The sequence below is a fragment of the Lagopus muta genome, chromosome 14 (genome assembly GCF_023343835.1).
Source record: "Lagopus muta isolate bLagMut1 chromosome 14, bLagMut1 primary, whole genome shotgun sequence".
Classification (NCBI taxonomy): Eukaryota; Metazoa; Chordata; class Aves; order Galliformes; family Phasianidae; genus Lagopus; species Lagopus muta.
The window spans coordinates 8786687-8814612 of NC_064446.1; the positions used below are offsets into that span (position 1 = coordinate 8786687).

Consider the following 27926-nt stretch of genomic DNA (forward strand, 5'->3'; position numbering starts at 1 on the left):
GGAGCACAATGCACAGTGCAGCAGGGTTTGGTGGCTGACCAGTCTGCAATCTGCTGAATGCACTTGCACAATGCAATTCGGGTAATTTAGATGTCTGAGATCAAAAAGCCAATTAGGCTTCTTTATCTGTTCCCCGGGGGCTTTTGAGGGATCGTGCCTTGTTATCTCACCCCAGGACTCCTCCACTTTATTTTTAAATATCCCCATCAAGAATTATCTCTTCATTTGAAAGCACATGGCATTGACTAGCAGCTCTGACTGTTAGGTATTTTTCCTCTACTTATTTCGATCTGAATTATTCTTTTTTTTCCCAAGTGTGGATCTAGCTTGTGGGTGAAAGCAAAGAATTGGAAAATGTGGATTTCTAAGCATGGAGGTTATGACAGCGGGTGGAAGAGGAAGAAAGCTCCAGAATCAACGCAGAATCAACGAGAACAGCAGTATGCTTGTCTAAGTATGTATCGAAGTATGCACACAGCATATTTAGATTGCTGCTGTCTCTCTTTCTCTTGCTCTGCTTTTAGGCTGAGAAGACAAAGTAGCTGCATTCTCCTCCTGTGTTACAATCTAACACGCACAGCATGAAGGCAACACTTGACTCCTTATCACAGCATTGGTCGCAGTTTATCTGCAGCAGGAAGTCCCTGGCTGAGGCTATGATGGGATGTTGAGGGAACAGCCTGGGTGCAGGGTGATGAATACAGCGCTGTGAGACCAGCGATGTGTGCCGCGTTAAAGCCGGCAGGGATAGAGTCAGACAAAAGCATTGGGCAAAACGGCAAGGCAGCAGACCAGAGAGGCTCAGGCGGCGGGGAAACGCCTCGCCTGCGAAACAGCGAGCTTTTTCTTACTTTAACTCTTTGTCCTCCGATAAAAAAACGCAGAAAGGTTTTCAAAAGAAAGCCGAAGAGCCAGGCTGGCACCAAGGGGCTCATCCAGCCCGCAGGCAGCGCTGCCGGCCGCCTTTCCGCTGCTGCTGGGCGGCCGCCTCGAACCCCGAGCCAGGCACCGAAGCCGCGGCAGCGCCAGGCCTCCTCGGCTCCCGCCGCTACCCGTAACCCGGCGGCGGAAGCGGCGGCCGGCCCCAGCCGCCCAATGGGCTGAGCGCTGCGCGGCGGCGAGGCCGTCACTTCCTGGCCCTGCGGCCGGCGGCAGCGAGGCGAGAGCCGGGCCCGGGGGCGGCGGGGCCCGCAGCCTGCCCGGCGCCCGCCAGCACCATGCCCTTTGACTTCAGGAGGTGAGTGCGGCCGGGCGGGGCTGCCCGCAAACCCGGCCTCGCGGCCTTCGTGCCTCCTGCCCGGCAGCGGTGATGTGAGGCGAGCCGGGCCGCGGGGCCGCGCGGGATGGGGAGGAGCGGCAGCCAGAATTGGGTCTGGGCGTGGGAACCCGTGCGATTATCGTTATATAATGGCGTTGTGCAAAGGAGGCGTGAGGAGTTTCGAACGGCCCCGGGCGGCGGTGGGGATCGGGCCTGGCGGGCGGGGCGAGGCCTGCGGGAAGCTGGGATCCGAGCACGAGGTGTGCGCTGCCAAAACGAAGCCGAGGGACCCTGGGCTGCCGTGGGGCTGCAGCGATAACCGTGGGTTTGAGCCGTTCCCGAAGCAAAGCTGTGTAAGCGACGCCTCCCACCTGCAGAATGCACCTATCTATCGGAGTCTTTTCACGTAGGTTCTACCCCAGCGTTAGGGTTACCGTCCACCTGCGCCAATCTGGGAACTGAGGTCTTTGAGGCCTCTCTTGGGGCACTACACTCACATGTGAACAGCACCGACAGACATAGACCTGTTTGAGTGTGTCCGAAAGAGGGCCAATAAAACGATCTGAAGGATGGAACACCTCCTCTGGGAGGACAGGCTGAGAGCTGGTGCTGTTCAGCCTGGAGAAGAGAAGGCTCCAGGGAGACCAGAGAGCAGCTTTTCAGTGTCCAAAGGGGGCTGTAAGAAAGAGGAGGACAGATGGTTCAGCAGGGTCTGTTGAGATGGGACAAGGGGACATGGTTTCAAACAAAAAGATTTAAATTGGATGCAAGAAAAAGGTTCTTTATGACAAGGGTGGTGAGGCACTGCACAGGTTGCCTAGAGAGTGGGTGGATGTTCTGTTCCTGCAGACACCCGAGGTCAGGCTGGAGGGGCTCTGAGCACTGATGGAGCTGTGGGTATCCCTGTTCATTGCAGGGAGTTGGACCAAATGGCCCTTAAGGGTCCCTTCCAACTCAAATGCTCTTATGATCACCTCATGTTTTGCATGTAGTACCACCATGAGCCATACAACTGTTGATGTGGAGAAAATAGCACAGTTCTGTCATTCTCCCATACAAAGGCTGTGCACTGTGTTTCTGCTGTAACTCTAAACCAGGCCTCTCATTTATACAGGATGGCAGGATCTTGTATGTGATCCCTGAGGCACTGTTGAACATGGAGCAGTTGCTTCTGAATGAAAACTTGCTGAAGCTGGAAACAGCATCTGCTGAAACATGTGGGATCCGGGTCCCAGAGTCTTGTTTCTTCCTTTGTATAAAGTTTGGTAGAAAAACTCTTCTCGGCTTTGGAGACATTCTGCCAGCTGCAAGCCCTGTTGCCGTCTGTTTTCAGGCTTGTAGAATACACGAACAATGAGGGATCCTGAGTTATGGCTGTTGCTTTGTAATAGCAGATAAAATGTTATTTCTGATGTCTTAAAAATGTAAGTTCTGTTGGGTCTCAAAATGCACATGTGGAAAGCAGCTTCACAAGGAGTAATCATCCTAAGAGAAAGCACCTGTGTGGTGCTTCAGAATGGTGTAAAGGTGTTGAATAAAAGCTCAGTTAGTTTGGATTAATGAGTTACAGAAATGTGGAGGCATTAGTTCACATCTGCACTTTGAAGATTCACAGGTGGAAATAAGTTCTTTGTCATTGAGTTGGAGGATTAGAAATAGACTTGTCAAAGCACCTACTCATACAGTGTAAGCTTATTGAAGTTCATCTTTTCTTCAGAGATGAGACTTTAAAGGCTGCGCTTGGTATAAGGCAAGAACGTTATGGTACAGAGAAACTAGTGTCACATGCAACTAACTGCTTTCCTCTTTCAGCAGCTTGAACAGAGCCCAGGAACAACATTTTTGCAAAGGTCAGAGGCAGTCTTTGAGCTTTTTTGATCACTGTGCTGTCAGTGGAACAAAATCTGTTGAGGCTGGAAAGTTTTACTCCAGTAGGGTAAGAATGATGCGTGCATTAGAAGTTTGCAGCTACTTCCTGACAATGATATAACACAGCACAATAGGCTTAGAGAAGGGAAGTTTCCACCTGTGGTATGTTTCTGAAGGTTTCTGTCATTTAAATGCAAGTATTTTTGATCAGACATTTCAACTGGATGTTCCCTTTGCGAGGTGCAGTTTGGCACTCTCTCTTTACCACGCGCTTCAAAGTGTGTGTTGTCCTTATGTATGATTGGAAGGTTGGATTAAAAGAAAACCCAAAAAATGACACAATTACACCTATGTATCTTCTAGAGTCCAAAATTTAGAGTTTCCAAGTGAAAAGATATTGGTTTTTTTTCTGAAGGCTGCAGCTTTAACCAATGAAGTCCCTATTCTTCACCAATTGAAGTTGAAGAAAGCATTTCTGGCCATTTGGCTTAATCTTTTCTATCTCATAGACTTAAGGGTTCAAGTTTGCCCCAGTTGGAGAACACAAAGTGCTTGAATCCATTTCTTGGAAGGAGTCTCCCTGGGGCAGAGTCTGAGACATACTGGTTGGTATCAGATGTAGAAACAGCTTGTTTTATTGCTTATGCTGTATGTTTCTTTTTCTGCAAGGTTTTTGTTTTCTCAGCTTATCAGTTATTCTTTTTGCCAATATAAAATGCATTTAAATAATAAATAAAATATTTTTACAGTAAAAGAATTTCAAGTGAATAAATAGTTGTTTTGTTCTGAGTGTTAGGGTGTTAATCATTCTTAGTACATGCCTAATGCTTTTCATTTTTCAAAGCATTTCACATGCTCTAATCTCTGCAGTCCTTTGATGTTAATAAGGAATCAAGTTTGTAGATTGGAGGCTTTGGTACAGAGCTGTTCAGTGCAAGGCACGACATCAGCCCTCCTGCAGAGCTTCTCAATCAGTTTGTATGTACAGGAGGCCTGGTTTCCTCTTTGTAAATCATTTTTTTTATTTTTCAACATGATTTGTAAATCATGTTGTTGCTTCCTGCCTTTTTCATCAACACGTTGTTGCTTTTTGCCCTTCCCTGGTTTGTTAGCGCTCATCTCAGCAAAGCTCCATACCTGTATGGGGATTTTGAGGTGCACAGGTGGAATGCAGAGGGTGCTTTGCCCTTGAGCATTTAAGTGTCACTTGTTTATTTGCAGCTTCTGTAGTTGTTAAAATCATAATTAGATTAAACTGTATAGCTTGGGTAATCTTGGATGGTGATTGCAGGCCAGGTTTCTCACATGTTACGTGATCCGCTCAGCACGAAGGCTTAGCTTCAGTGGAGAGCAACAGTTCTGGAGTTCAGCTTGCTGTAATGCTGAGAGGTACAGGAGTGATGAGTGGCTTTGTGTGCTGGAAATGGACGTGGTGGGGAGAAACTTGCTGCAAGTTCAGTTGCTTTTGAATATGATGGCTTTTCTTGGCATCTGCCCATTTGCGTGATAGAGTTACTGGTGGCTTCATTGCAGTTTCTGAAGCCTCCCAACTATTCTGGTAGCTGTAACTGGACTGAGACAAACTAAAATAGACTATTCCGAAATCAAGTTTTTGTTCTAACTGGGGCGATTCTCAGTTGTGCCCTGACCACTTTTTCAGCACAGAAAGCAAACATCTGCAAATCCTTATTTTTATATTCGACTAAACACTTCAGAGTTTATTGCTCACTACTGATCACAATGTTTTGATTATGACTTCTGTTGTATTTTTCCCCTTATGCCTTGGTAGCCTAAATGAAGTATTATTTTTCACCAGTATGCTGTACCTGGATTTTAGAGGTCAGAAGGAAGGAACCAGGCTTAGAAGGGATTTTGATTTAAGTGCTGATTTAGAGTGGAAGTTCTTAGTGGCAGATTTATTCCCTCTGAACAGCACAATGGGGCCCACAGTCAGCTGCTCCTTGGTAAATCTGTAATAAATGATACGTTCTACATGGCTATTATGATTGACTGCTGAATAGAGTTCTGGTTGTTCTGGGCCATGGGCAGGTCTTTGCTTTGGTTCCCATTTGTGTTTCTTTTTATTTTTTTTAAAGTCCAATCATCCAGTCAGCTGAAACTGACACACTTTCAGCATTAGTGCCTTCAGGAGAGGCAGTGTGATTATGAATGTTTTTAATTTCGACCTACGAGTTGTGATGGCTAATAGGCAAACTGATGCCCGAGACAACTGGCCTGGCATGGTTGCGAAACTGGTGATAGAAACTGCTTCAGCAGCATCAGGGAGCTCTGTGTGTCCTCCTTTGATTCCCAGGCAGATTAGTGAGATCAGGCTGGCAGATAGTAGGCAATCTGCAGTCTTAGGAAAAAATCTTTTTCAGCCCTAAGCTGCCCCTTTGACAACAGTTTCTCATGCACTTCTAAGCTTAAGAAAAATAGCTTGCTTTCAGTCTTTGGGCTTAAGGAAAGGAGCAAAGCTCTCTCTCATAATCCTACCATTTTTCTTCTGACAGATTTGTGAGGGTCACGACTTAAAAGCTTTCTTGTAACACCTCAAATCTCACTTCAACTTTTAGGGAGTTGTTCAGCTTATGTGTATTTGCCAGTTGTAAAGCAAGAATAGGTGAGATGTTAGGAAGAAGCTCTTTTCTCAGAGGGCGGCGAGGCACTGGCACTGCTGCCCAGAGCTGTGGGTGCTCAAGGCCGGGTAAGACAGGGCCCTGGGCAGCCTGATCTGATGGGGGGCAACCAGCCTACAGCAGGGGTTGGGACTGGGTGTTCTTTAAGGTTCCTTGAATCCAACCGTGCTGTGATTCCATGAAAAATGCTGAGTGACATTCTGGCACTGCCTAACAGCTGTCAAATGCTAGTGGAAATGTACACATTTGTTCAGGAGTTTAATTGGCAATCTCTTTGTGAAGTGTCAAGCAGCTCAGTGTTTCTCATGGGATCATAGTGCTCTGTGCTCCATCCACCTGCGCTCCCTCTCAGCACATTGTTTAACAAGCTGTGTTACTGCATAGTGGTTCATTTGGCAAAGTTACTTGCTGAACTTACTTTACAAATGAGCTGTCTCTCCTGTGGAACTGCACGCTGGTGATTGCAGCAGGTATCGCCTGTTCTTGGCTGAAAGATCGTGGGGAGGACACAAAAGAAGAATAAGAAGCCACAGGCAGCCGGAATGGTTTCTCCTGGTTGGATGAGTTGTGCTGAGAGGTGTGCGTGCAGCAGTATCGAGAAGGCTTGCGTGTGCCCTGTACTGAGTTGTGTGCTCACGCTCGCTTCCACAGCCACAAACCACAGCCATTTATAGCCAGTGGCCGAAACGCTGCTCTGCGCTGATTAGATAGATGCCTCTTTACACTTTGCAGGGACTGCACTTTTTTGTTTAGCTGCTTGACAGCTGCCTGCTCCTGAGCGACTGGTGGCTCTGCGACATGCTCCTGGCAAGCGTGTTCCACCTCAGTGTGTTGTGAAACAAGGCTTCGTGGGCTGCTGCCTTACGTAACCGCCAGAGCCGGGCTGGTGCCAGGCTGTGCCATGACTAACTGCGTTTCAACAATAGCCCTTTGAGGGCACCTGAAGGATTATTCTGCAGTCATAGCAGTCAGATGGGCACACAGCAGTTGTACAGACGGAGCGTGTTGATGTCTGTGCCACAAATAACCAATTGTACATAGAGCGCATGCGTGTAAATGTTTCTCCTGAAGTCTCCTTAATACGTTATTTATCTTAAAATAGCTGGAGTGGAAAATTGTTCTTGAGTAAGTACAGGAGTATTAAATTCTGGCTTTGTAGGAAAGTTCTGTATTGTTCCTTCTGCACTTTAACTGTCCTGCTTTGTTCCCTCGTTGATGACACAGATGCTTTCTTCATGGCATCATAGTTCATTGCTGTGAAAATGACTGAATCACAGTAAACAGAGCTGAAGCAACAGTGCGGAGGGAGAAGCTGTGGAAGTTGTTGAGCTTGTATTTTGAAGTATGCAGGAGTATTTTTTTAGGTGTGTAATTCAAATGTCAGAGGTGGTAAGAAAAGAACAGTCTTGCAGTGAGGGAAGAAGTAGTGGAATCATCTGTTTTTTTTGTCTTGTATCCAAGCACAAGCTCTGAAATGTCTAGGTATTCCTGTACCAAGGCAGCTGCCCTCAGAATGGAAAATTGTTGTGCCAAAAAGCTATTAATAACAATCTAGTCGTGATCTACAGGCCTTCCTTAGTCTGAAATGTTGGAATGTTTCAGTAGTGATAATGGCAAATGTACACCAGTGAAGACTGCAGCTAGATGGACTGTGTTTGAATTGAATGTGTTTGGAGGGGTTTTGTTTTGCCCTTTTTTTTTTTTTTTTTTTCTAAAGAATGTTTGCAAATGCAATAATGTTTCTGGTTTAGTCCAGATAAGCCAGAAACACAGATTGCCTTTTAGTACAGGAGACATCAAAGTGCTGTGTTAATGCAGCCAGGCATGCAGAGCTACTAGCAGAATTCCAGGCTCTCAGGATTGCTTAGTATTTATTTAATAATGATATCTTAAGGCAGACCACTTGTTTTCTTAATTGCTGTCCACGTCCATAGAGCACTGTGTACTATGAATAGAAGGCTGGAGAGCCCACTACAGGACCAGTGCTGCCAATAATGTAAATAGGACCATATTTTCAGATACATGTGAAATCTCAGGCCCTCGCTGATTCTATATCAATAAATCAAATACGACTGAACTGATCTCTGAATCTGGTTGCTGGAGTGTGGCATCTTGACCAGCAAGTGCTGGTCAGCTGGGTACCAGCTGCACATTATGGGTGTATGATGGGTCTGTCAGACACATTTTTCTGGCAGGGTGGGATCACTATGGTTATTTCTTGACAGCTGAGTCAAAAGCAGGAACTTCATCTGGAAGCCAGATGTTACTTTCGAGATCTACTTCCTCATAAGCATCTAAAAAATAGCACTAAATTCTAGAAGTGTATACAGAAATTCTCTCAGATTGGAACATAAATAGGAGACTCTGAACCAGTCCCTTTCATGAATTCTCTTGCTGATACAGAAAAATTTGCCACGCAGTGGAGCGTAGACTGGTCTTCGTGCTTTTCAGGGGAAGCCTTATGAAGATGGAGCTGTTTTCTTCTCTTTATTGTTCTCCCCCTCCTCTTTTCTTCGGCAGAGGATTTTTGTCTTCAGGCAGTTCTGGGTTATGTAGAGCAGTGCAGTGCCAGTCTCACATTTGCTGTCCTGGCACAGCTGGGGCGTGCAGCTTTCAGAAGGCAGCATTCAAAAAGGAAAGGCACAACGTTGTGATGCTACATTAGTCTCATTTAATCTCATTGTGTCTTGTTTGAAGATGTTCAGCAGTAACAGGCGAAGTCTGAATGTTTTGTGGTTTCCAGAAACTATGAGCAAAGTATCTTTTATATTTTTCCCCCTTGGGTGTGTTCTGTTTTGCTCTGAATTCCACATAGGTAATTTCTTGGAAATTATAGTTTGAGTTCTGTGGAGATCAGGACTCTGTCTGTGGGGAGAGCTGAGGAGAAGAGGGGATGTGCTCAGGCACTGAGGCCAGCAGCACTGGGAGCAGCAGGAGCTGTGGGTCAGTGAGATGGAGCTGGGGGAGAGTGGCAGGGAAGAGAAGCTCTGCTCTGAGGGGTCTTTCTGTGGGAAAGGGAGTGAAGTTCAGGACCAGGAGGCTCACAGAGGGAATGGGGGAGGGACAGGGCGATGCTCAATGTGCTGGGGAGTTGTGAGGAGCTTGAGCTTCTGAGCTTAAGGGGGATGGAGGCTCTGCGACAGGATGGCTGCAGTTTAGTTAGGGTATTTACGTATCTGGACAACTTAATTAGCTCGTGGAGAACCATGTGTTTGATCCTGTTCCTCATCTCTCTTCCCTCCTCGCTTTCTGGTCTCCAGAATACGGTACTACCGCACAGACATCCAATTGCTTTCAGCCCAACAGAGGGCTGGGTGCCTTTAAATACCAGTCCCCTTACTTGAACATTTTTTCTTCATGACATTTTTCTCCTGTTTTGATGAAGCAAAGTATAGTTTGCTCACTTTATTAAAAATACATTTCTCTTTCATCCTTCGTTTTGACACCTGCCTCGCTGCCTAAAAGGAAATAAGAAGCTTGCTGGCAAGGTTCCACCATTGAGTTTCTGAGATTATAAATACATTCCTCCTCCTAATTACCTTTGAAATATGCTTGAGTCTAACATTTTATTCAGGAAAAAAAATAAAAAAAATAAAAAAAAAAACACCATGTTATGCTGCATACTGCTTCATCTCTTCCATTCATCAGTGGCATCTAAAATAATTTTTACTTTTGGGGTATTTCAGTAATAGCAATTGCTGTGTATTCCTGGATAATAGAAAACAAGGTCCTTATGCACCAAAAGAATAAGAGTGCAAAATTTAGAACACAGTTGACAAAAAGGTGTTATGCAGAACAGGACAGTGGAGTAAAGGAGCCTGGCTGAAGGGAGAAACCAGCAGGAATAGCTCCTTGAAAAGAAATCATGAATGGAAGCAGGGCCTATTCATTCTGTGCTCTCTTTCTCCAAGTGTTGTGGGGATTCGTAGGTCTTTTGTCCTAGAAGTAAACGGTTTTGTTATTTCTCTCTATAAAATCTTTCCTGTACCTGCTAAATAACCAGAAGCCCAGATGACATAATGCCACAGAAGCTGCTGCTGAGTGTGTTTCTTTTGGCCCCTTTCTCTAAATGTCCAGTTACTTAAATGCTGAATTATATAATGAATGACAGTCCTCTTGGCTAACCTTGTTTTCTCATTCTTAGTGCTCCTCCTAGTTTCAGAAACTTCCTCTGTTAGTTTCATTATGTTCTTGGAACTCGAATTAAGAGGGAGGAGCTGGCTGGCAAGGAAAATCATTCCCTCATTTCACTCCTTGGCCTTCAAGTGTGGAGAGTCAACAGGTCAAAAAAAAAAAGAAAAGAGATACTGGAGGATGATGCTTTGAAAAACGGTGTAATGTGAGGATGAAATGTAAGTCATGCAGGGTTTAAGAGTTCCAGTCTTTTCTTGCTTGCAGTACAGATATGCTGGTTTAAAACCGCTTTAGTTCCTCCTTGTCTCCAGCCCTTTGTGTACCAGAACTGGTTCCAAGTAATTCAGGATTAAACAGTTTCCAGTGTGATTTTGAAGCCTTCTGTGTTTGTGCATCAAAGCTCAACTTCTGCAGTATTTGTGTTAGTGCCCCATTGTGTGTAAATGAGGACTAGGTGATTACTTAATGTTGTTTGTGTATTATCTACTGTTACGCAGGTGTTAATCTTATTAAATGTGTTAATAACTGCTTGGTATTTACAAGTATCAGTTTATTAGTTGGGCTTTGAATCTGAATTTGCACCTTGAACTTGCATTTGGGGTCAGACTTCAATAGTTATATACTATGTGCTTACTTCCCATGTGTAAACTTCCATTAACAAGATCACGTATTTTACTCTACACGTGCTTCAAAGTTTGGGTCCCAATTCAGGAAAGTGTTCCTAATCAAGACTGTCCGCAGACATGCACTCCAGGTACAGCCCTGTGACTGAGCAGGGACACTTGGCTCTTGCACTGCACATCTTCTTTGTTTTCATAAACATCTTCCCAGAGCTTTCCTTCTGCAGACCTTCAAAGACACCGCGGCTTTGATCAGTAATATTTCATATCTTTGTAAATTTTTTCATCTGTGTGATTTCAGCGTGTTTGGTGAAAAAAACGACAGATGTCACCAGGTGCCACTCTGCAAAATGAAGAAGCTGAAGTAGAAAGATGTAATTGAGTGGAGCAGCAATTACACAGTGAGTCAGTGCTGGGAGCAGAATAGAATTTAGTTCTGTTGGCTCCCACTGCTGCGTCCGTTCCCTGGGGTCGCAGCGTGGCTCCGTCCCAGAGGCTGTCTTGAGCTGCTCTCTGCACATTATGTTCTCATCTGCTGTCAGACAGGAAACGCAGAAATTGCATTTTAGCAAAGAATTAACAATCGCAAAAAGAAGAGTTCAGAGTTGGCAGTTCCGATTCTCTTCTCCTGCCACTGACTTCCTGCAATTGTTCTTCGCTGCCTATAAACGAGGGTGATAGATTTCTCTGTGCTGTTGGAAGCAGAGTTGCTTCTTTTTAGCTCTGCTACAATGGGCAAGAGCTGAATGTTCCTGTGGAGGTGTCAGAGAGGTACTTGCCTTTGGACAGACAGAAAAGCAGCAGCGTTTGAAAACAGGAATTCTGAAAGAAATCTTAAATCATGTTTTACCTGAAAATTGAAAAAATAATGCTTCCTCTGTATGTGTAGGGGAAGGCATTAGGATGAGGCATCTATCAGCTTCCTATTGACTGTAGTAGAGTGGATTTACAGGTGTGTAGATCTTTGACAGGTCTGTGGAACAAAATGTTGGGTTTATGTCTAGAACAGCTACAACCAAGACTGTAAGAAGTTGAAAAAGCATCGACAGGTGGAAGTCACTGCTTTTAGAGTTAGAGGTCCTTAAAATGGCGTGCTGTTCTCAAAGCTTTTCCAATTAAAACTTAAATAGAATCAGCCAAGCATATTAGTTCTGACAGAACTTCTACTCCCTAGATCTTGTTTGGTTTTCATGCTCTTCCCCGTGCTCCCCAGGAGGAGACCCTCTGGCATTCTGACACGGCTCGGAGGAAGCGCAGCACTTCAGATAGGTTCCTACTCCGTGTCAATCAGGGCTCTCCATTCCTTCCTCTCACTCAGAAACTGCATCTTTCCTCCTCTCATGCTTTCCTAACCTGGGAAATTGCTCTGAGCTGCCAGTCAGGGCAGGTCTGGCTTTATTTTGTAGCAGCTTCAGACACCTGGGGTGCATGATCCCACCCACACAAGCGCTGTGTCCTTCTGTGCCGCCTGCCCAGCCGGCTGCGCTCCTGCCTCACCCACGGGAACCTGGTGACGTCTGTGCCCTATCTGGGTCAGTAGGCAGAGGAGAGACCTGTCCTCCTTGTTCCTTGATCATCATCGTCCCGAGTGCCAGCTCTTCTGGGGTTACCTTCTTTACTATTTTGATAATTTCAGGCATGCTGTCGGTAGGTACGTGCAGTGGGGTAATTGGTCTTTCAGGCCATCTCTTGTACTTCAGGAGTCAGCCTGCTGTTACACTGTTGAATAAAACCAATTTAACAAGTAAAGAGAATAATCTTTTTCTCTCTGGATATGGTCACAGTGGCTCTAGGTATGGATTCAGCAGCTGCTAATGGTAACGGTCCCCTCAGCAACTTCAGATGGGTGACTGAGATTTCATTTTTAAGTAGATGGCTTTTTGTTAATCAGAAGAGCAAACTATGTGTGCAAACCTGACTGTGCTGTTTGTTCTACTTTGGTGTTTAATTTGGCTTGAACAGTCAGACTGAAAACTAAATTGGTGGGTTTATTTTTTCATGATGCATAAGGAACAGCTTTGCTTTTAGAGATCTTACTTTGAGTGTATGACATGCTTCAGAGAAAAGGAACAAAGCTGGAGGGATCCACCCTGTGTTAGAGGCAGCAGAGTGTTTGTGTATGAGCCTGCTCGTTTCCTTGGGAGGTGAGCGGCTCCTAAAAAGGTTAAAAGCTCACAATGTACAGCTGAATGCATGGTAGCTCCTGGAGTTGGCTGTTGCTATCAGGCCTGTTCTTACTGCTCCCTACTCGAAGGCTGTTAAGGCAGTATTATTGACAAGCAGGAATGAATTGTCCCCGAGCCATTATTAGAGAGCAGTGACCCAAGGAAACAGAGGAATGGTTGCTGCCTGTTAAACAGCTTTGTTGTTTTGGTGAATTTATTTTTTTTCCAGCTCTTAGCTGGATGATTTGATTTCTTTGGTTAAAATTCTTTTGTTCTTCTGGTAGCACTGGAGTTTGTCTGTCTGTCTGACTCGGTTAAAGGAGCACTGAGATGTCATGCTCTGGGGAAGCAATTTCTTTCCTTCTCTGTCTCGTGCCTACAGCCTGAGAATCTGTTGTACTTTGTGTTGTGGAACATGAGGAGGTGGATGAGGCTGCTGCTTACTGGATGTTTCAGTGGGTGCTTTCAGTAACCCAGCATTTTTGCAAGGTTGCTTCCTGAAACTTCAGAAGTGTCGGTGAGCACAGATTCCACAATACCTCAAGCTGCTGGTGAGGCAGGTTTGTGCTTACATGTTTTGCTCTTCTGATTCTTGTTAGGTGATGGACATCTCTTTGCCCAAGCGGAATATCACTAAGGTGTAAATATTCCCTGACACAAAGCTGCATGTCTTTGGTGGAAAGGTTTCTCTAGAATTACTGCTGGGGCTACAAGAAAGGTATTTCCCTTCTGCCAACAGTTTCCAGCCTAAGTGAGCTTGCTCTGACAACAGTGTGCTGATATATTCATTTTGATTCCCTGAATCCAGGAAAAGGTATCCAGTGTAGACTTGGTATTACTATCTTCTGCCTCCAACCTGCACTGATGGTTGGGGGCAAAAGGAAGGTCCTGAGACAAACATAGCCACAAAATGCTGTTCTCCCCTCTGTAACACCAACCTCCTACAACATTTTCCTGGAGAGAGAAAATGCAGTCAGTTTACACGCAGTTGTCTTTGTATGTCAGATGGACTTGGTCCAACTGTACAGCGAGTGAGTTTCTTCCTGCTTCCCGTGTCCTTCTTATAAATGATAAAATATTTCATGCAAAGCAAATTGCAGAACTCTAAGCTGTAAGTGGTATCCTTAATAGCAGCAGGTACTGAGTGAATCACGGTCCATAAACTCTTCTGCTGTCTCCAGGGATGCGTTTTCCAGATGTGGTGGCAGCAGTAATAGAAGGAGGGAAAGTTGTGCATTATGCTTTGCTGTGGACTGGTGGAAAACTCGGTGCGGTTGTTCCAGCTCATTTTGCGTGCACTTGAACACGGTTCCTAAAGTGGGGTCAAGCATGCTCATTCTCCCCACTTGACACCTGCCTTGGTTTCATGAACTGTTAATACAGCTTTTCTGTCTTGAAATGACAAACTTAGATGCAGCTACGTAGACTTATAGGAAGAGCTGGTTGTCTGTCTGTGCATCGGTTCAATAGCAGTCAAATAAAGGCAACTGAACCCAACGGTCTCTGCTCACTGAATCATATGACTGTAACACAACAATGAAGCAGAAGGTTTTGAGGAGGCAGATAGGTTAATGGTAAGAAGAAAAGGGCATTAAGAGTGATGAATCCCTGTCTCCAGGGAAAGTGAATCCTTCCAAGAGTTAAAGGTGGTTTGTCTCTTCTATGGCATCTGAATAAAAATTGTCAGGTGGCTGAATTCACTGATGTCTGCATGAAGTTATTAAAGAGTATAGTGTCATTCAGAAGGATGCATCCTAAAAAGTGAATTAATTTAGAATGTCTCAATAGTAGATACTTAAAAAGAAAAGAGGATGCTAGATGTTTTCTAAACTGTTAGCAGACAGAGCTGCCTTGGGATGGCTATTACCGAACAAGGAATGTGTGCAGCAGTAGGTGTGGCTGTCCAAGGCAGTTTGATGGCTCTGCTGCTCCTCGAGTCCCTTCCACAGTGTATGTAGTTGCCATCAAAAGCGGTCTGTGGTGGTTGTTTTGATTCAGCAGATGTTCCTAGAAGTGCACCATGTGGTGGTTTTCCTACTCATCTGAAAAAAAAAAACCCTGAAATCAACAAATATAGTGCTTTGTCTTCTGTAGATGAAAAGCACCTTTTTCTTTCTTTTTTTTTTTTTTTTTTTTTTCCTAAGAATGACTTTCTTAGTGCCTAAACTGCATGAGATACCCGTGTTGTGTATTTCTTGAACACACAGCTCAGGGTACAGGGTGTAATGGTAGGAGTTGCCTGTTCTGTGTTGTAACCTCACTCACTGGTGAGTATGCAGCGAATGAACTTTGTAAGGAACGGGCAGGCTTTGTGCTAGTCAGGAATTGGCGCCCGTGTGGAGAAATACTGACATCAAGCCCTCTTGGACTGTTTTTACTTGAGGCCTGCAGCCATAATCTGATTCACTTTTCTTTGGTTTGCGAGAAGGAGTTGACAAATAGGAAAAAACAGCAGCAATATTGTACTTGAGTGTATCTCTGATCTGCTGTGCTACTTGCTGTTCAGCTGAGTGAGGGCACTACCAGCACATGGGCAGAAGCTTTTTCTGTCTGCCACTCCTCTACTTCTCTGAGCAGGGATGTTTCTTGCCAAGAAGGAAGCAATTGGGTACAGGGGTCTCCCTGACCGTAAAAGCTCTTTGGGACAGTTCAGGTAGGGAGACCTCAGCAGCCGGCCTTTTCTTATCTCTTTGTTCCCTTTGTCTCTTGGGAGCCCCAGGGAGCTCTCCCCCACAGCCTTTCTTGTCTCTTTAGGAGAGAGACCGTATGTGATGGGTCAGTATTTGATGGGTCACGATGCACCCTGCTCATGTTGAGCCAGTACAGCAGGTGGCTCAGCACCACCCAGCTGCTCGCTCACTCTCCCCGGGTGGGATGGGGAGGAGAGTTGGAAATATGAAACTGGGAACTCATGGTTTGAGGCAGTTTACTAGGCAAAGCAATAGCCGTGTGCGTGAGCAAAGCAAGGCAGATATCCAACCCCTCCCAGGAGAGCAGGGCTCGGCACATGTAATGGTTTCTTGGGAAGATGAACACTGTCACCCTGATCATCCCTTCCTCCTCCTTTTCCCCAGTCTGTATCACTGGCTACAGCACCACATGGTGTGGGACGTCCCTTTGACCGGACTGGCTCAGCTGTCATAGCTGTATCCCCCAGCTTCCTGTGTACCCCAGCCCCTCACTGGCAGGGCAGCACAAGGAGCTGAAATGGCCTTGGCTCTGCGCAGCACTGCTCAGCAACAACTAAAACATCAGTGTGTTATCACCACTATTTTCATCAAAAATCCAAAGCACAACATCATATGAGCTCCTATGAAGAAAACTGACTCTATCCTAGCCACAACCATGACACTTGTCCAACAGCAGGCCTCCAGCATGCAGCATGCTGGAATACAAGCTCTGGCTCTGCAATTCTTCTGATTTCTTGCCAGACTAACAAGAGCCTTTACAGTATTTTCAAAGTTACCTTTCTGTATTTATACTTAATAGGCCCCCCTTTGTTTAGTTGAATCTGTGTAGAATCTTTAGTTGTTTGTCTAAATAAATCACAGAGTTACGTTTCAGCTCTTACGTTTGTGATGACTGCAGGTTGCTTCCAGGGGCACTTAGTTGTTAACAAAGCAAATTGGTTCAGTGACACCACATTCTTTTTCTTCAGTAAGCTATCAGCGCTACTGATGTCTTGTAGAATTAAGGTTGTTGTGCACTGGGCCAGTTACTGGGAGTGAGTAATGTCACCAGAAATTAGTGACCTTGGCATCAAACGTGGAGTCTGCTGAAAAACAGGTGCTGCTTTTAAATGCCAGTTAATAGAGGAGGTGGAGGAATTGAGCATTGTTTAGACACCCACACTCTTCTGTGTAAATCAGAGCCATGGACCCCTGCTGCTAAGACGACCTGATGTATTTGTGCCACTGTTGACCTACTGAAGGTGGAATATCAGTGCTTTTATCATTTATTAGAAATTGTCTTTAACATCAGAAATGGCGTTTGCTGTAATGAATGATTGTGTCCTGGAGATACCTTCTACCTTCAGTACATGCTGCAGATTTACCTGTGACAAAGCCAGTATGGTTTGGAGGGAAGACTGGTGTTTAAATGTTCTTTTTTTTTTTTTCTTGGGGAAAAACACTTATCTGCCTAAAGCACAAAAATATTTTTTCCCCTCTCTGTGAACGTTAAAGCTGAATTTTTGAGTCACCTGAGGAGTGGTAAGGGAAGAAAATTAATCTGCTGCCGACTTGCAGTGTCTGAATTTTGTTCCGTGACCAAGAGCAACATGAATGTATTGCACTTTTGCTTGACTACTTGTTAACTGCAATCTAAAATGCAGTCCCAAGAGCTGCATAACAAACTTTCCCTTGCCCCCCCTGAGTTAAATCTAGGCAAACAGACCTTGCAGAAGGGTACATGAAAACACTCCCCTGCTCCTCGCTCCAGAGGTCCATTTCAGTGCTTTGCAGAGATAGCTGAAGCCTGCAGTCTCTTTGCAGTGCCTCAGTATAGTGGCACAGGCAGATTTATAAGCTGTACTCACAGCGTATGCCTAAGGTAGCCAACGTGGCCAACACGTTGCTCCTCTGTTTTCTTCCTCTTTCTGCCCTGGTGAGGACTGTGCACGCCTGAGGCTTGCAACAAATTCTGAGAACTGAAGAACTCTGTTTGTCCTTCTCTGATGTTAGCTCCTATTCGTGTCCAAGTTTCCCTTTGCTACACAGCATTCAAATTCAGCCTTCACTGAGTACTTACAAGTGTTGATTTTTTTTGTATTGCCTCAAGGTTTTTGCTTCTTACTCTTGAGAAAGATAACAACATCTTACAAAGATGCTACTGTAGTATTACACTGGAGCTCCCTTCAGACTCCCAGGAAAATGGAAAGGATTATTCTGTTCAGGGAGGTGGTAATCTGCAGCAGAATAATGTGTTTCTTACCTAATTTCCTGAAAAATTTCAGCTCCAGACTTGAAGCTGTTGAGGTGCATGTGAAGCATGCCGTGCAGGATGCTCTAGCTGGAGTAGCTCCTGCTGTGGGAAGGAGCTCATCCCCGCTCTCAGGACAGGCATTTGAAGTATCCACGCTTGAAGAAAATGCAGTGTTTGGGTAGGCATCTTCTGCCCTCTCTGTCACCCGTCTTGCACTGTCAATCAGATAGATTTGAAAGGAAAGCCAGGAATCACCCCAGGGTTGGTGATGTCAACCTGTATTGTTGTCTTAGGCTGACCTACCTTTGCCTCTGCTGGCCTCCAAGCTGGCCTTGGACATAATTGTTTGTGGCTGCTCCAGTCAAATGAGTGCTGCTGCATCTGGTTGTGCCTGGTGAAACAACTGGGTGCTGTTCAGAGTCTCCTAGAGCCATAGAAACTCAACAGCAGGAGCACATGCTTCTATCCAAAGAAGAAATGTTTAAATAGCAGCATCTCATATTAGTCTAAGTGTACTCTGCAGTCCATGGGACTTTTGCTGGTGCTTCAAATACGCCATCCTTTCATTTGGCTCCATTGAACTGCACCCATCTACAGTTTCACGCTGCTATCCATTTGTGTCACTGCAGTCCGATGAGACCGAGGTGAGAGGCCTCTTGCACACCCATCCATCAGACAGCCCTCTCTCTATCTCCCATCTCCTTTCACCATTTTAGGGTCTGTGGATTCTGTTTGAGCCTCTCAGTGGGACTCTGCACAAGGATTGTGCTCACAGATGTTTGACCAGTTCATTGACATTCCTGTCAGGGAGATGAGAAAGTTTCTGGTTGTGTCCTCAGCACTGGATAGGAAAAAGCTGTAGCATTCCCTGACACTAGTCATGAACATTGCTTCCATGGAACTCTGACATTACCAAATAACTTCTTTGTTTGCATCCATGCTGCCCATTGAAACAAAAGACAATAGATACACTGGATGTGTCAGGAAATTCCTTTGTAACACTGATGACAGCCCAGTGCTATCTTTAGCCTTGTGCTCTGGTACTGCAAGGTCCAGCCCTCCCTTTGTGAGGATCTGATGACCTGGAGGAAGAGCTTTCCTAGCAAAAACTCTTGTTGCTTTCATACATATGGCTGTGTCAGCTGATGGACTCAGAGGTGTTCCTTCACCTTACAAGTCTTGCCTTTGTGAGCAAAGGAAGAAAGTTGCCAAAAGCCAGGTTTAAATAACCTGCTGGCTGGCCTGTGGAAACTGGTGCCTACATGCTTTGTAAGTGCAAAGTCATGTCTGCCTTTGTGAAAGCTGTGTTAACTGCTCCACAGTACTGCCAGCTGCCAGTTACTTGAGGCGATGAATGTGCTGGAAATCTGTGCCCTGGTTTCTTATGATTGTTTAGTATGGAAGTACAAGTGTGTTGAAGGGATATTTACAGCACAGTACAGTGTGTCTCACTGCGTTCTGGGCTGATACACTTCTGAACATCCAGTCTCCCTCCAGTATTAGTAATACCTTCCATTGTGTTGAATGTGCTGGTATCAGAAATCTGTAAGGCAGCTTTTGCAATAGAGAGGGCACAAGGTTCCTCTCTGTTCCCAGCATGTAAATACTCTTCCAAGTGACCAATGCTTCAGGAACCTTGAGGCTTGCTGGAATTTTTCCTGCAAGTGCTTGCAGGAACATCTGACCTGAGGGCAAGTAAAACCTGTTCACTTTTCCATGTATGTAACTCCACATCCTATAGGCAAAATGGATCCAGAGGCTTGCCTAAATCTCTTAGCTGTGTGACGTGGTCAAGGAAGGAGGTAGAATGTAATGTAGTTGAAGACGTGGGAAGCAGAACAGCACATCGAGAGAGTGAACTGCTGTTTAAGCACTTGAAGCCAGCTGATGAGCTTGGCTGGGAACCATTGATCATCAGCTTTCTGTTTTGCCTTTGCCTGTTCCTAGCTTACTTGCACCGTGTAAAACTTAATTTGTTGGGTTTGGGTGTTATTTACATGGTTAAAATGGCAGGCAGAGAGGAGAGAAGCATGCTGTGACATCAGCTTTCCACCGAGTTAAAAGATGGGATTATTTTCTTAATCCTGTGACGGTTCATCGTTTTAAAACTAGTAAATATTTCTGACCGTAAGAAAAAATTTCCTTTTATAGTATCCCAGACTGCTGTTTTTACTGACTCCAGTGTGGAGGTATTTCCTATCTCTAATTGTTCACTCGCACTGAAAAGCTCCTGCGTTTTCGTGTGCTTTCTCTCAGCTCTTTTAGCCACGTTGATCTGTTGTTGTGACCATAGTGAGGTACTGCCAGCTTTCAGCATTTTATGGGCTGTGAGCAGGAAAGATCAGCTACTTCCTCTGCCCGTGAGACCGTGATGTCACCAGCTGCTCTGGGCTGCTTTATCATCTGCTGCTGCTGTTGCTTTGGTGTACGTGGAAAGAATGTAAACAGCACTTTCCAGATGTTCTCAGGGCAGCTGGAGAACCATAAATGGACTCTTTGCTTCAGGAATATTACTGATCTGTTTAGGCGATGGCAGGGAATAGAGTCATGAAAACATACAGCTCCGTGGGCATCCCGTGCAGGGCGCTCTGTCAGTGGTATCACATGAGCAAGAGCTGTGTGTGGTTAGCAAATGCCACTCTGCCTGCTGCTGTGGCTCTGTTAGCTGTGTTTGGAAATGCTGCACATGCTGAGTTCATCCTCACGAGACCCTGAACAGATGTACTCTTCGTATTTCATAGGTGAAGCAGTGGTTCATCAGGACAGTGAAGTGATTGCATAGCGAGTTCAGGACGTGAACTGCGTAGGCGATGTTCATGATACCATCTTTCCTTCTCTTGTCCTTTCTTCCTCCAGTTTCACATTCTGAATAAAACAGCAATAGTGTCCTAATATAGTGTGTTGCAAATGCACACAGTGTGCATCCAGATTGTACTGATGATTTATGTAGGTGCAGAGTAAAGGAAAGAATGCTGCTGTTGTTTTTGAGCTCTCAGTGTAACATTTGGTGTAGTAGGAAGTCCTGAATCAACGCGGGGATGATGGTGCCATAGAGAGGAGGAATTTGGAAGCTGGTGTTTCTCATGCCTGTCCAGGACTGGACAAAGCATCACATCTCACTTGCTAGTGCTATATAAAAAAGAAGTCTATTCAGGGGGAGAACCAGTCACTTCCTTCTTTAGGGCGTGTTGTTTTTAATGCATTAATTAATTTTTATTGAGTGGTGGAAAAACTGATGTCAAGAGCTGCATTGAGTCTGGACATGCAGCAATATAACGTGGTAGGAAATAATACAGCAACATCATAAGGGCAGTGAGAGTTTAACCATGGAGAGTTTAAAATAGCAAAGCTGAGCCATATGGATATTAAAAGATATGACTGAATCAAAACAACCGTCTAATATTAAAATGGATTTTGCAAACTTCTTGGGTTAATTTTTCCTGTGTATCCAATATCCGAGGGTCAGTTTCTTGCCTTAACATCATGATTTCTGGCTCTGGTTTTGGTGAGTTTTGGCTACCACGGAATACAAAACACAAGTTGAAATGTTGGTTGTGTCTTGCTGTTTGTTTTTTCTTGCCAGGCCTTTATATTCAGGAGTCTGTAGAGTATCCTTTTCCTTTTACGGTGGTCTGTAAGCTTGTCCAGCATGACTTCTTCCCTGGCACCTGCAGCAGCTCGGATTGCAAAGATCCATGGCAGCAAAACCAAGGGAGGCGGAGGGAAGTGCTTTGGAAACTGGAGCCCAAAAGCAGAGCAGTTACATAACTGTACAAAAGAAAAAGGACTTTTTGTTTTGTTTTGTTTTTCCTTCTCATATCCTTCTGCAAACTCAAAAAAATGTTGTTGGAAAGCTGGATGGAAAAAACTTCAGCATCATTCATCCCTGTGGGGACGTGAAATGTATTAAAATATTCCACCTGGTTTATGGCTGTTCCTTTTCCTCTTTCAGGTTTGACATCTACAGGAAGGTGCCAAAAGACCTTACACAGCCAACCTACACAGGGGCTATTAGTAAGTAGCACTTCTTTTTGCTGTCCTTGCATCCCCCTGTGCTAAAATTAAAGAAATTTTGGCTTCTGTGTCTTACAGGATATTTTCAAAGGAATATAAAAGACTAGGAATTATGTCCTTTGTTGCTAAGACAGCTCTTTTTACCCAGTACCTAAGGTTTCACTGAGTGATGGAGGAATTTGCATGGATTTGGACTCTCGGCATCAAAAAGTAGCAAAGATATCTTCTTATGAAAGGGAGCTCCTAAGAGCTAAAGCTGGAATACCCACGCTGCTAGCTACTGAATTAGCTGTAGAGTTTTTACTGGAGTCTTCCCTGGAATAGAAGCTGTGAGTCTGATCCAAACACTGGGGGAGTGAACGACTGGATTTTTTTGCCTGTCTCTAATGGGCATCTCTTCATGGTGAAGAACAGCTCATAGCTGTTGTGTTCACAGTTGCATTTCTTACTGAAGAGAGTTGAGGAACCGAACTGCTACTCTATAGAGAATGCAGGTTTTGGCTTCCGATTGAATGAGGAGCTGAGTGGATGGCAATGTGCAGTGGCCATCAGAGAGGATGGTTTGGGAAACAGTTATTTCTGTCACAATGTACTCAGGGGATTCATCTGACATTGTAGATGGGGCTAATGAGCGGAGATCTTATTTTATTGTTATTTGTCATGCTTTTAAAGGACAATAATTAGTTTGTCAGAAACCACTGATAGTGATCCACTCTCACTCCTGTGTATCAGTGCAGAGACTTCAGCTGATACAAATCTCTTGCCTCGAGCCTCTTTTCCTTCCTTCCTCCTCCTGAGGTAGGCTGTGGGCTGAGTAATGCAATTTCACACAATTATATCCAGTGAGTGCACTGTGTAGAGTGGTAAACATTGATCAGGTTGGTCCTGCCAAGTCTGTAATTAGATGCCTATTGCAGCTTTCCTGTTCCATTGAACAGTGACTTCCTTTGATCATGCAGTTGTGCTCCATTCATCCGTTCTTGTAGATGGGTCAGTAGCCTTGTATGTCATTGCTGACGTGAGTGATGTCATATCCCTTGGTGACAACAGGCACCAAATAGAACTGAGTCAACAGCAGTGAATCAATGGGACACGAAGCAGAGCCTTTTGTGAGCTAAAGGAACTCCTCGCTTCTTACTCTGAGGGTGGTCGAGCCCTGGAGCTGGTTGCCCGGTGGTGTAGAGTCTCCAACTTTGGGATATTCTAAACCAGTAGACCTGACCCTGAGCAACACGCTTCATCTGACCCTTTTTTTTCAGGGGCATTGGATGGGATGATCTCCAGAAGTCCCTGCCAGCCTCAACTATTCTGTGTTTCTGTGAATATAGCTTGTCATTGTAAATATTTACTTTCAGGGAGTCCTTGTCCTCTCTTGTTATCCTGACCACCGAATTTCTTGCAAGTCAATTCCCTCTTTGCTTTGCTGAGACAGTAAACAAAGAGCTTGAGTAAAACTGTTCAGTAATTTAGAGGTGTATGAGATTGAGCGTTTTGAAAGAACACTTTGAACTTGTTTAGTTGATTCTACCTTCTCTTCTGTTTTGGAAACGAGGAGTTCCCACAGTATAACTGGGCTGTCTTTGAGAATTTGTCTTGTTATGAATCACCTGCAAAAGAAAATGTTTTAGAAACAAAAAACCCATCAAAGGCCATCCAGCAGCATTAGGCTTTCAGATCTGCAGTAAACAGCTTAAGTGATAAGTGTGTTGTGGGAAGGCTTGGAGGCTGTGACTCTTACTTAAAGTTATTAGCTGACTTATTTCTCTCTATTGTTATTTGCAGCTTCTCAGGCTTTGATTTTTCTTCTCTAACTGGTTCTCCTTCTTTTTGTCAGAGTGTTTGCAGAGAGGCTGATAGAAGCTTTTGAACCACACACACAGACAGCCAACAACCTGTGGTAGCTTTGCGTGTGAGGATCCTGGATGCAGCTCTCCTAATGGATTTTCTGTCTGACCAAGCCTGTGACTTGTAATTTGAAAGCCAGTAATCTTGAGTGTTGTAGGAGGCCATGAATGAGACCAGCCCATTGCCATGGCAGTTTGAAGCCTGGGAAGGTCTCATGAGTTTGAGATAAATGCTTCAGGGAATTCAGGTGTTAACCATAATAGAGGCTTGGAGGTAGGGGAGGGTGCTACTCTTCTTACAGGGTTGATACAAAATAGCCCGTAGTATCTGACTTTGTAGTCCTTCCTGTGTGATTTCAGCTGAGTGTTGTTTCTGGTGCTTTCTGGAATGGGAGCAGATTAAAGCAGGATTCTTCCAATTGTGTTTGTATTTGGGGGGAGGGAAGGCCTTTTTGTGTGGGGGTTTCTTGTTTGTTTTGTTGTTTATTTACTTGTTTGAGGGGTTGTTTTTGTTTTTTGTTTTTTGTTCTGTTTTAGAAGCTTGAGGTTTATTAGGGAGGAAGGAATAGATCAAATTACAAAAGAAAAGAGATGTGAGTACCAATGCTGTATCCAACCAACAGGGGTGAAGGGGCCAACTGCTAGGAAAGAGGCAGCTCCAAATAAGTGTGAAGGTATTTTGGAGAAGAGTCTGTGGGCAAGTTCAGAATCCAACTGGAGGGTTTCTTTTTGTAGGCTTTTGTAATTTCGAAAGCACATTGCATATAAGATACTCTGGATCTGTGCAGCAACCCTTCTGGCTACTAAAAACTAGTAGGAACAAAGGAACCAAGAGCAGTCCCCCATAGTTTAGTGGTAGGGTTTGCACAGAACAGCACACACAAAGACTACTGCGAAAGGCAGGCAGTAGTTAGGCACCCTTGTTCTCAGTAAAAATCTCTTCTTTCAGATCAGTTAGTGTGCCACTAAAACAGTCATGCCGTTGCTGTCCCTCTTCCACCAGGTGTTGTGCCAGTCCTCACAAGCCTTCTGACCCCGGTGCAGTGTGTCTGTGAGGCCAGCACACGGCCCTTCTAACAGCCCTGATTACCATGGTGCTGAACTGGCCATGTTTGGGTATGTAGGCAGCAGTGGCACATGCCCTGGCTGTCTGACAGCTGGCATCTGGACAGCAGCAGTCTGACTTCTTCAGAGAGAGGCCTGCGACTCGAACAGCTGCTGTAGCAATCCTTCTGCTTAACAGTCAGCGTGGATGCATAGTTTGCATGCATGTCTTGTATGCACACATGGTAACGTTATCCAGAAATACTCTATGCTGTTTGGAGGCTGGAGTTTTAAATACACATCAGGAAATATCAAAGTTATGATTCACGTGTCATTTGTAACAAGACCCAATCCTTGTACTTCATAGCAGTTTGCTTCATTGTACAATAAATACTATTAATTTTATGCCTTAATATAGACAAAGATTCACTCCTTCAGTCTGTGTGTTGTTAAACAGTGTGCATTTTATTCATTTATTGAAGGGTGGGGAGGGAGAGTTAGGAATGTACCTAGATGGGGGTGTATATTAAAAGAGATATGTGCAGAAGGGTGAGGATGTAGAAGCCAATGTTGAAAAAAGTCCTTGGTAGAATTTTTCATCATTTTGGAATTTTTCAAGAAAAGCACATTCCAGTGTGTCTACAATGAGCAATCTGGGATATATTGATCACTTTGTCCTACTAGAGTTTTAAAAAACCTGTCTTATGTTGTCCTTTAAGCTCTGTGGGAACATCACAGTGCCCTTGCAGTTAAGCTAAGCTTTAAGCACTAATTTTTCCTATTCTATCTGATCCTAGTCTTTAATCTGCTTTTCCAGATGAAATATAGTTATCATATATGAGTGGCTGGAACCATGCACTTGCATGGAAGCAAGTACAGGTCTTCACTATGCAATAAGTAGCTGAAACTATGTGTGTACATTGTCACACTGAGAGTGTTTATGTGCCTGCATACAGCTGTGTACACTAAGGAGAGGGGCACTTTGGCAGCGAGAGATGGTTCAAAGCATAAAGCTTTTGTGTAAGTGTGATGCCAAAGACACCCGTCACCCCCTGCTCTGGAGATGTGCACGTACAGGAATGCTTTAACACCAGAGCAGCCATGCTAGCAAGGCTGTTGCAAAGCTCCACTTAGCCAAGTGTAGTTTTCAAGGTAGTGATCAGCAGTAGATGCTGAGAGCACGAGGACAGGTGAAACAGTGCCCAAACATCCCTCATTTGGCTGAGACAGAGGTGGTTCTTTTGTGTTTAGTGGCCATCAATGGATTTCTTCTAGGCATGTCTGATTCTTTTCTTTCTTTAAGTCTCTTAGACTTTCCCTGACATTGGGGGGTTTCAGAATGCCAAGTGTCCCATAGAAGAAAAACTCTCTCCTCTTGTTTTAAAGCTCAGCCTTCCATTGCATTCTTGTACTGGGAGTAAGGTGAGTCGTTGTTTCCCATTCATCTTCTCCAGACCTGTCCTTGTGTAAACTCTCAGTAATCTGTTTTGTAGGTTGAAAACTGCCTGTGCAGTTCAAACACTGACAGAAGTATCAAAGGCCTTTGGAAATCAGTCCCCACCAGCTGTTTCAGGACATTCTTGCAGGACTTCTTATGTGCAGGTTTTTGTAATTTTATTGTACTTAGTATGTATTGTCATGGGTCTTCACTGGAAGAGCTGGATTGGAAAAGGGACTTAAGGAAGATAGTAGTTTGTATACCAGGAAAGGAGGAGGTAATTTGATAATGAAAATGACAGAGAAGAAAGTGAAAAGCTGGAAAAGGAGGAAAGCTCTGGGTGAGAATTGGCATCAGTACCAAGCTTGCAAAGAAGTGATGGAGAGCAGAGAGGTCTGTCTGATGCTGTGGTAAACTGCTACAGAATGAGAACATGGCAAAAGGGTGTATGGAAAGCAGCTGAAAGAATTGTCTCAATCATACATTCTCCCCTGCATACTGCCAAGATCAGAGATCTTATGTGTCTGTTTGGTGATTAATGGTGAGAAACACTGGATCAACTAGTCTTGTGCCCGACTGCTTTTCTTTCTGCTCTTATATGGGCGTATATGTTCTCATCAGACTTTGTTGCTGTGTTTCAAGTAGTTCCTTCTCCACCCCCATGACACACTGTGCTGGTGGCTTAGCTGGGTTGCAGCAGTGTGGTGGTGTTCTGCATCTTCACAGCCAGGACCTGGGATTGACTGTCTGACCATCTGAGGTTTCTCTTTTCCAATGAATATCCTCGCTGGCTTTCCGTTTTCCTACTGATTTTTGACTTCATTTTCCCCTTTTTCTTCATCCTATTTAATGGCTTTTTGGCATCTCTTTTAATCCTCCTCACTTCTGAGAGGGTCAGTAAATGAATCCACCCTTGAAATGACTGATGAAGAAGGGGAAGTTGTGTATTTCTCTTTCCTCAGATCTACAGACTGACTAATCTGAAGAGTGAAGCACAGAACTTCAGGTCACTCAAGGGTCTGTTGGTATTTGCTTTAAGTACCTCCCCTTTTGTTCCCATGCCTCCCATGCTCTGTACCAAGGGACAGTGGAGAGGCGCAATAGTTTGATTTAAATTGCTCTCCAGCCAATTGTAGCTTGAGCCTTCTGGAGGAAAGGATATTCAGGCTGTATGGGTCATGTGGAGTAAAGCTGAGGAACAGGGTTTTTGTTACACGTTTCTCAATCTTAATTAGTGGCTGTGGTAAAATGGTCATTTCCAAAGAGTGCTTGGTCACTGTTACTCTGCTGGGACTGAGGGGTGAACCAGACTGTGTCTGCTGCCATGCCATTTCCTGGTTTACTCTTTTGTGTAATGATTCATGATGAAGTTGGATATTTTATTTAATACAACCCCATCTCCTTGAGTTGGCACATCCGTGTCTAATCATCCCTACTCAGTGAGACTCACAGCCATTCCTTCCTTCCTTCAAGCTCCTCCTGTACAGGAAACTGATGCTGCTGCATGAATGTCACTGTGTGATGTTTTGAACAGTTTCTGATGAAGAGTGACAAAGAATACACTGGCAACTTTTGGCTCCGCTCTTTTAACTGTAGATTGGCTTTCTTAGAACTGACGCAGGACTTGTCCAGGTTCTTAGTAATGACTTGGCTACAAATTTGTCTTCTCTGAAGAGTATGTTGGCAAATGGAGAAATAAGAGGAGAATGAGGCATTGTTTAGACTAGTCCATTATCACAACAGTCTCTGCAGTACCCGCTCTGTCTCACATGTAGTACAGGCTGTGAGACAGCACGTGCATAGCCTTAGAACCTGACAAAGAACCAAAATGTTTCCTAATCCACAAAACACAACATAACTGATTGTGTGCTTCTGAAGCAAGGAAATGCCTTTTTTTTTTTTTCCTTCCCTCTTCTTAAGGAGGTTTTAGTGTAATAAAATTCAGCATGAAGCAAGGGCTCCAAAAGAAGTACTGCTG

General features: G+C 44.5%; 1 protein-coding gene across 2 annotated transcripts in view; it reads left to right on the top strand.

Annotated features, from left to right (window-relative positions):
* The first annotated feature begins 1084 nt into the window (after positions 1 to 1084).
* Positions 1085 to 27926, top strand: part of ERGIC1 (endoplasmic reticulum-golgi intermediate compartment 1) — a 56123-nt gene continuing 29281 nt past the window's right edge. Inside the window, exons 1-2 of one of the 2 annotated variants that reach the window (XM_048960965.1) lie at positions 1085 to 1237; positions 21561 to 21622. In XM_048960965.1, the coding sequence (XP_048816922.1) occupies positions 1218 to 1237; positions 21561 to 21622 (82 nt within the window). In that variant the 5' untranslated portion in view covers positions 1085 to 1217. Of the gene's footprint in view, positions 1238 to 1392; positions 1665 to 21560; positions 21623 to 27926 lie in introns of those variants that run through there. The other variant, XM_048960963.1, reaches the window with a different exon arrangement.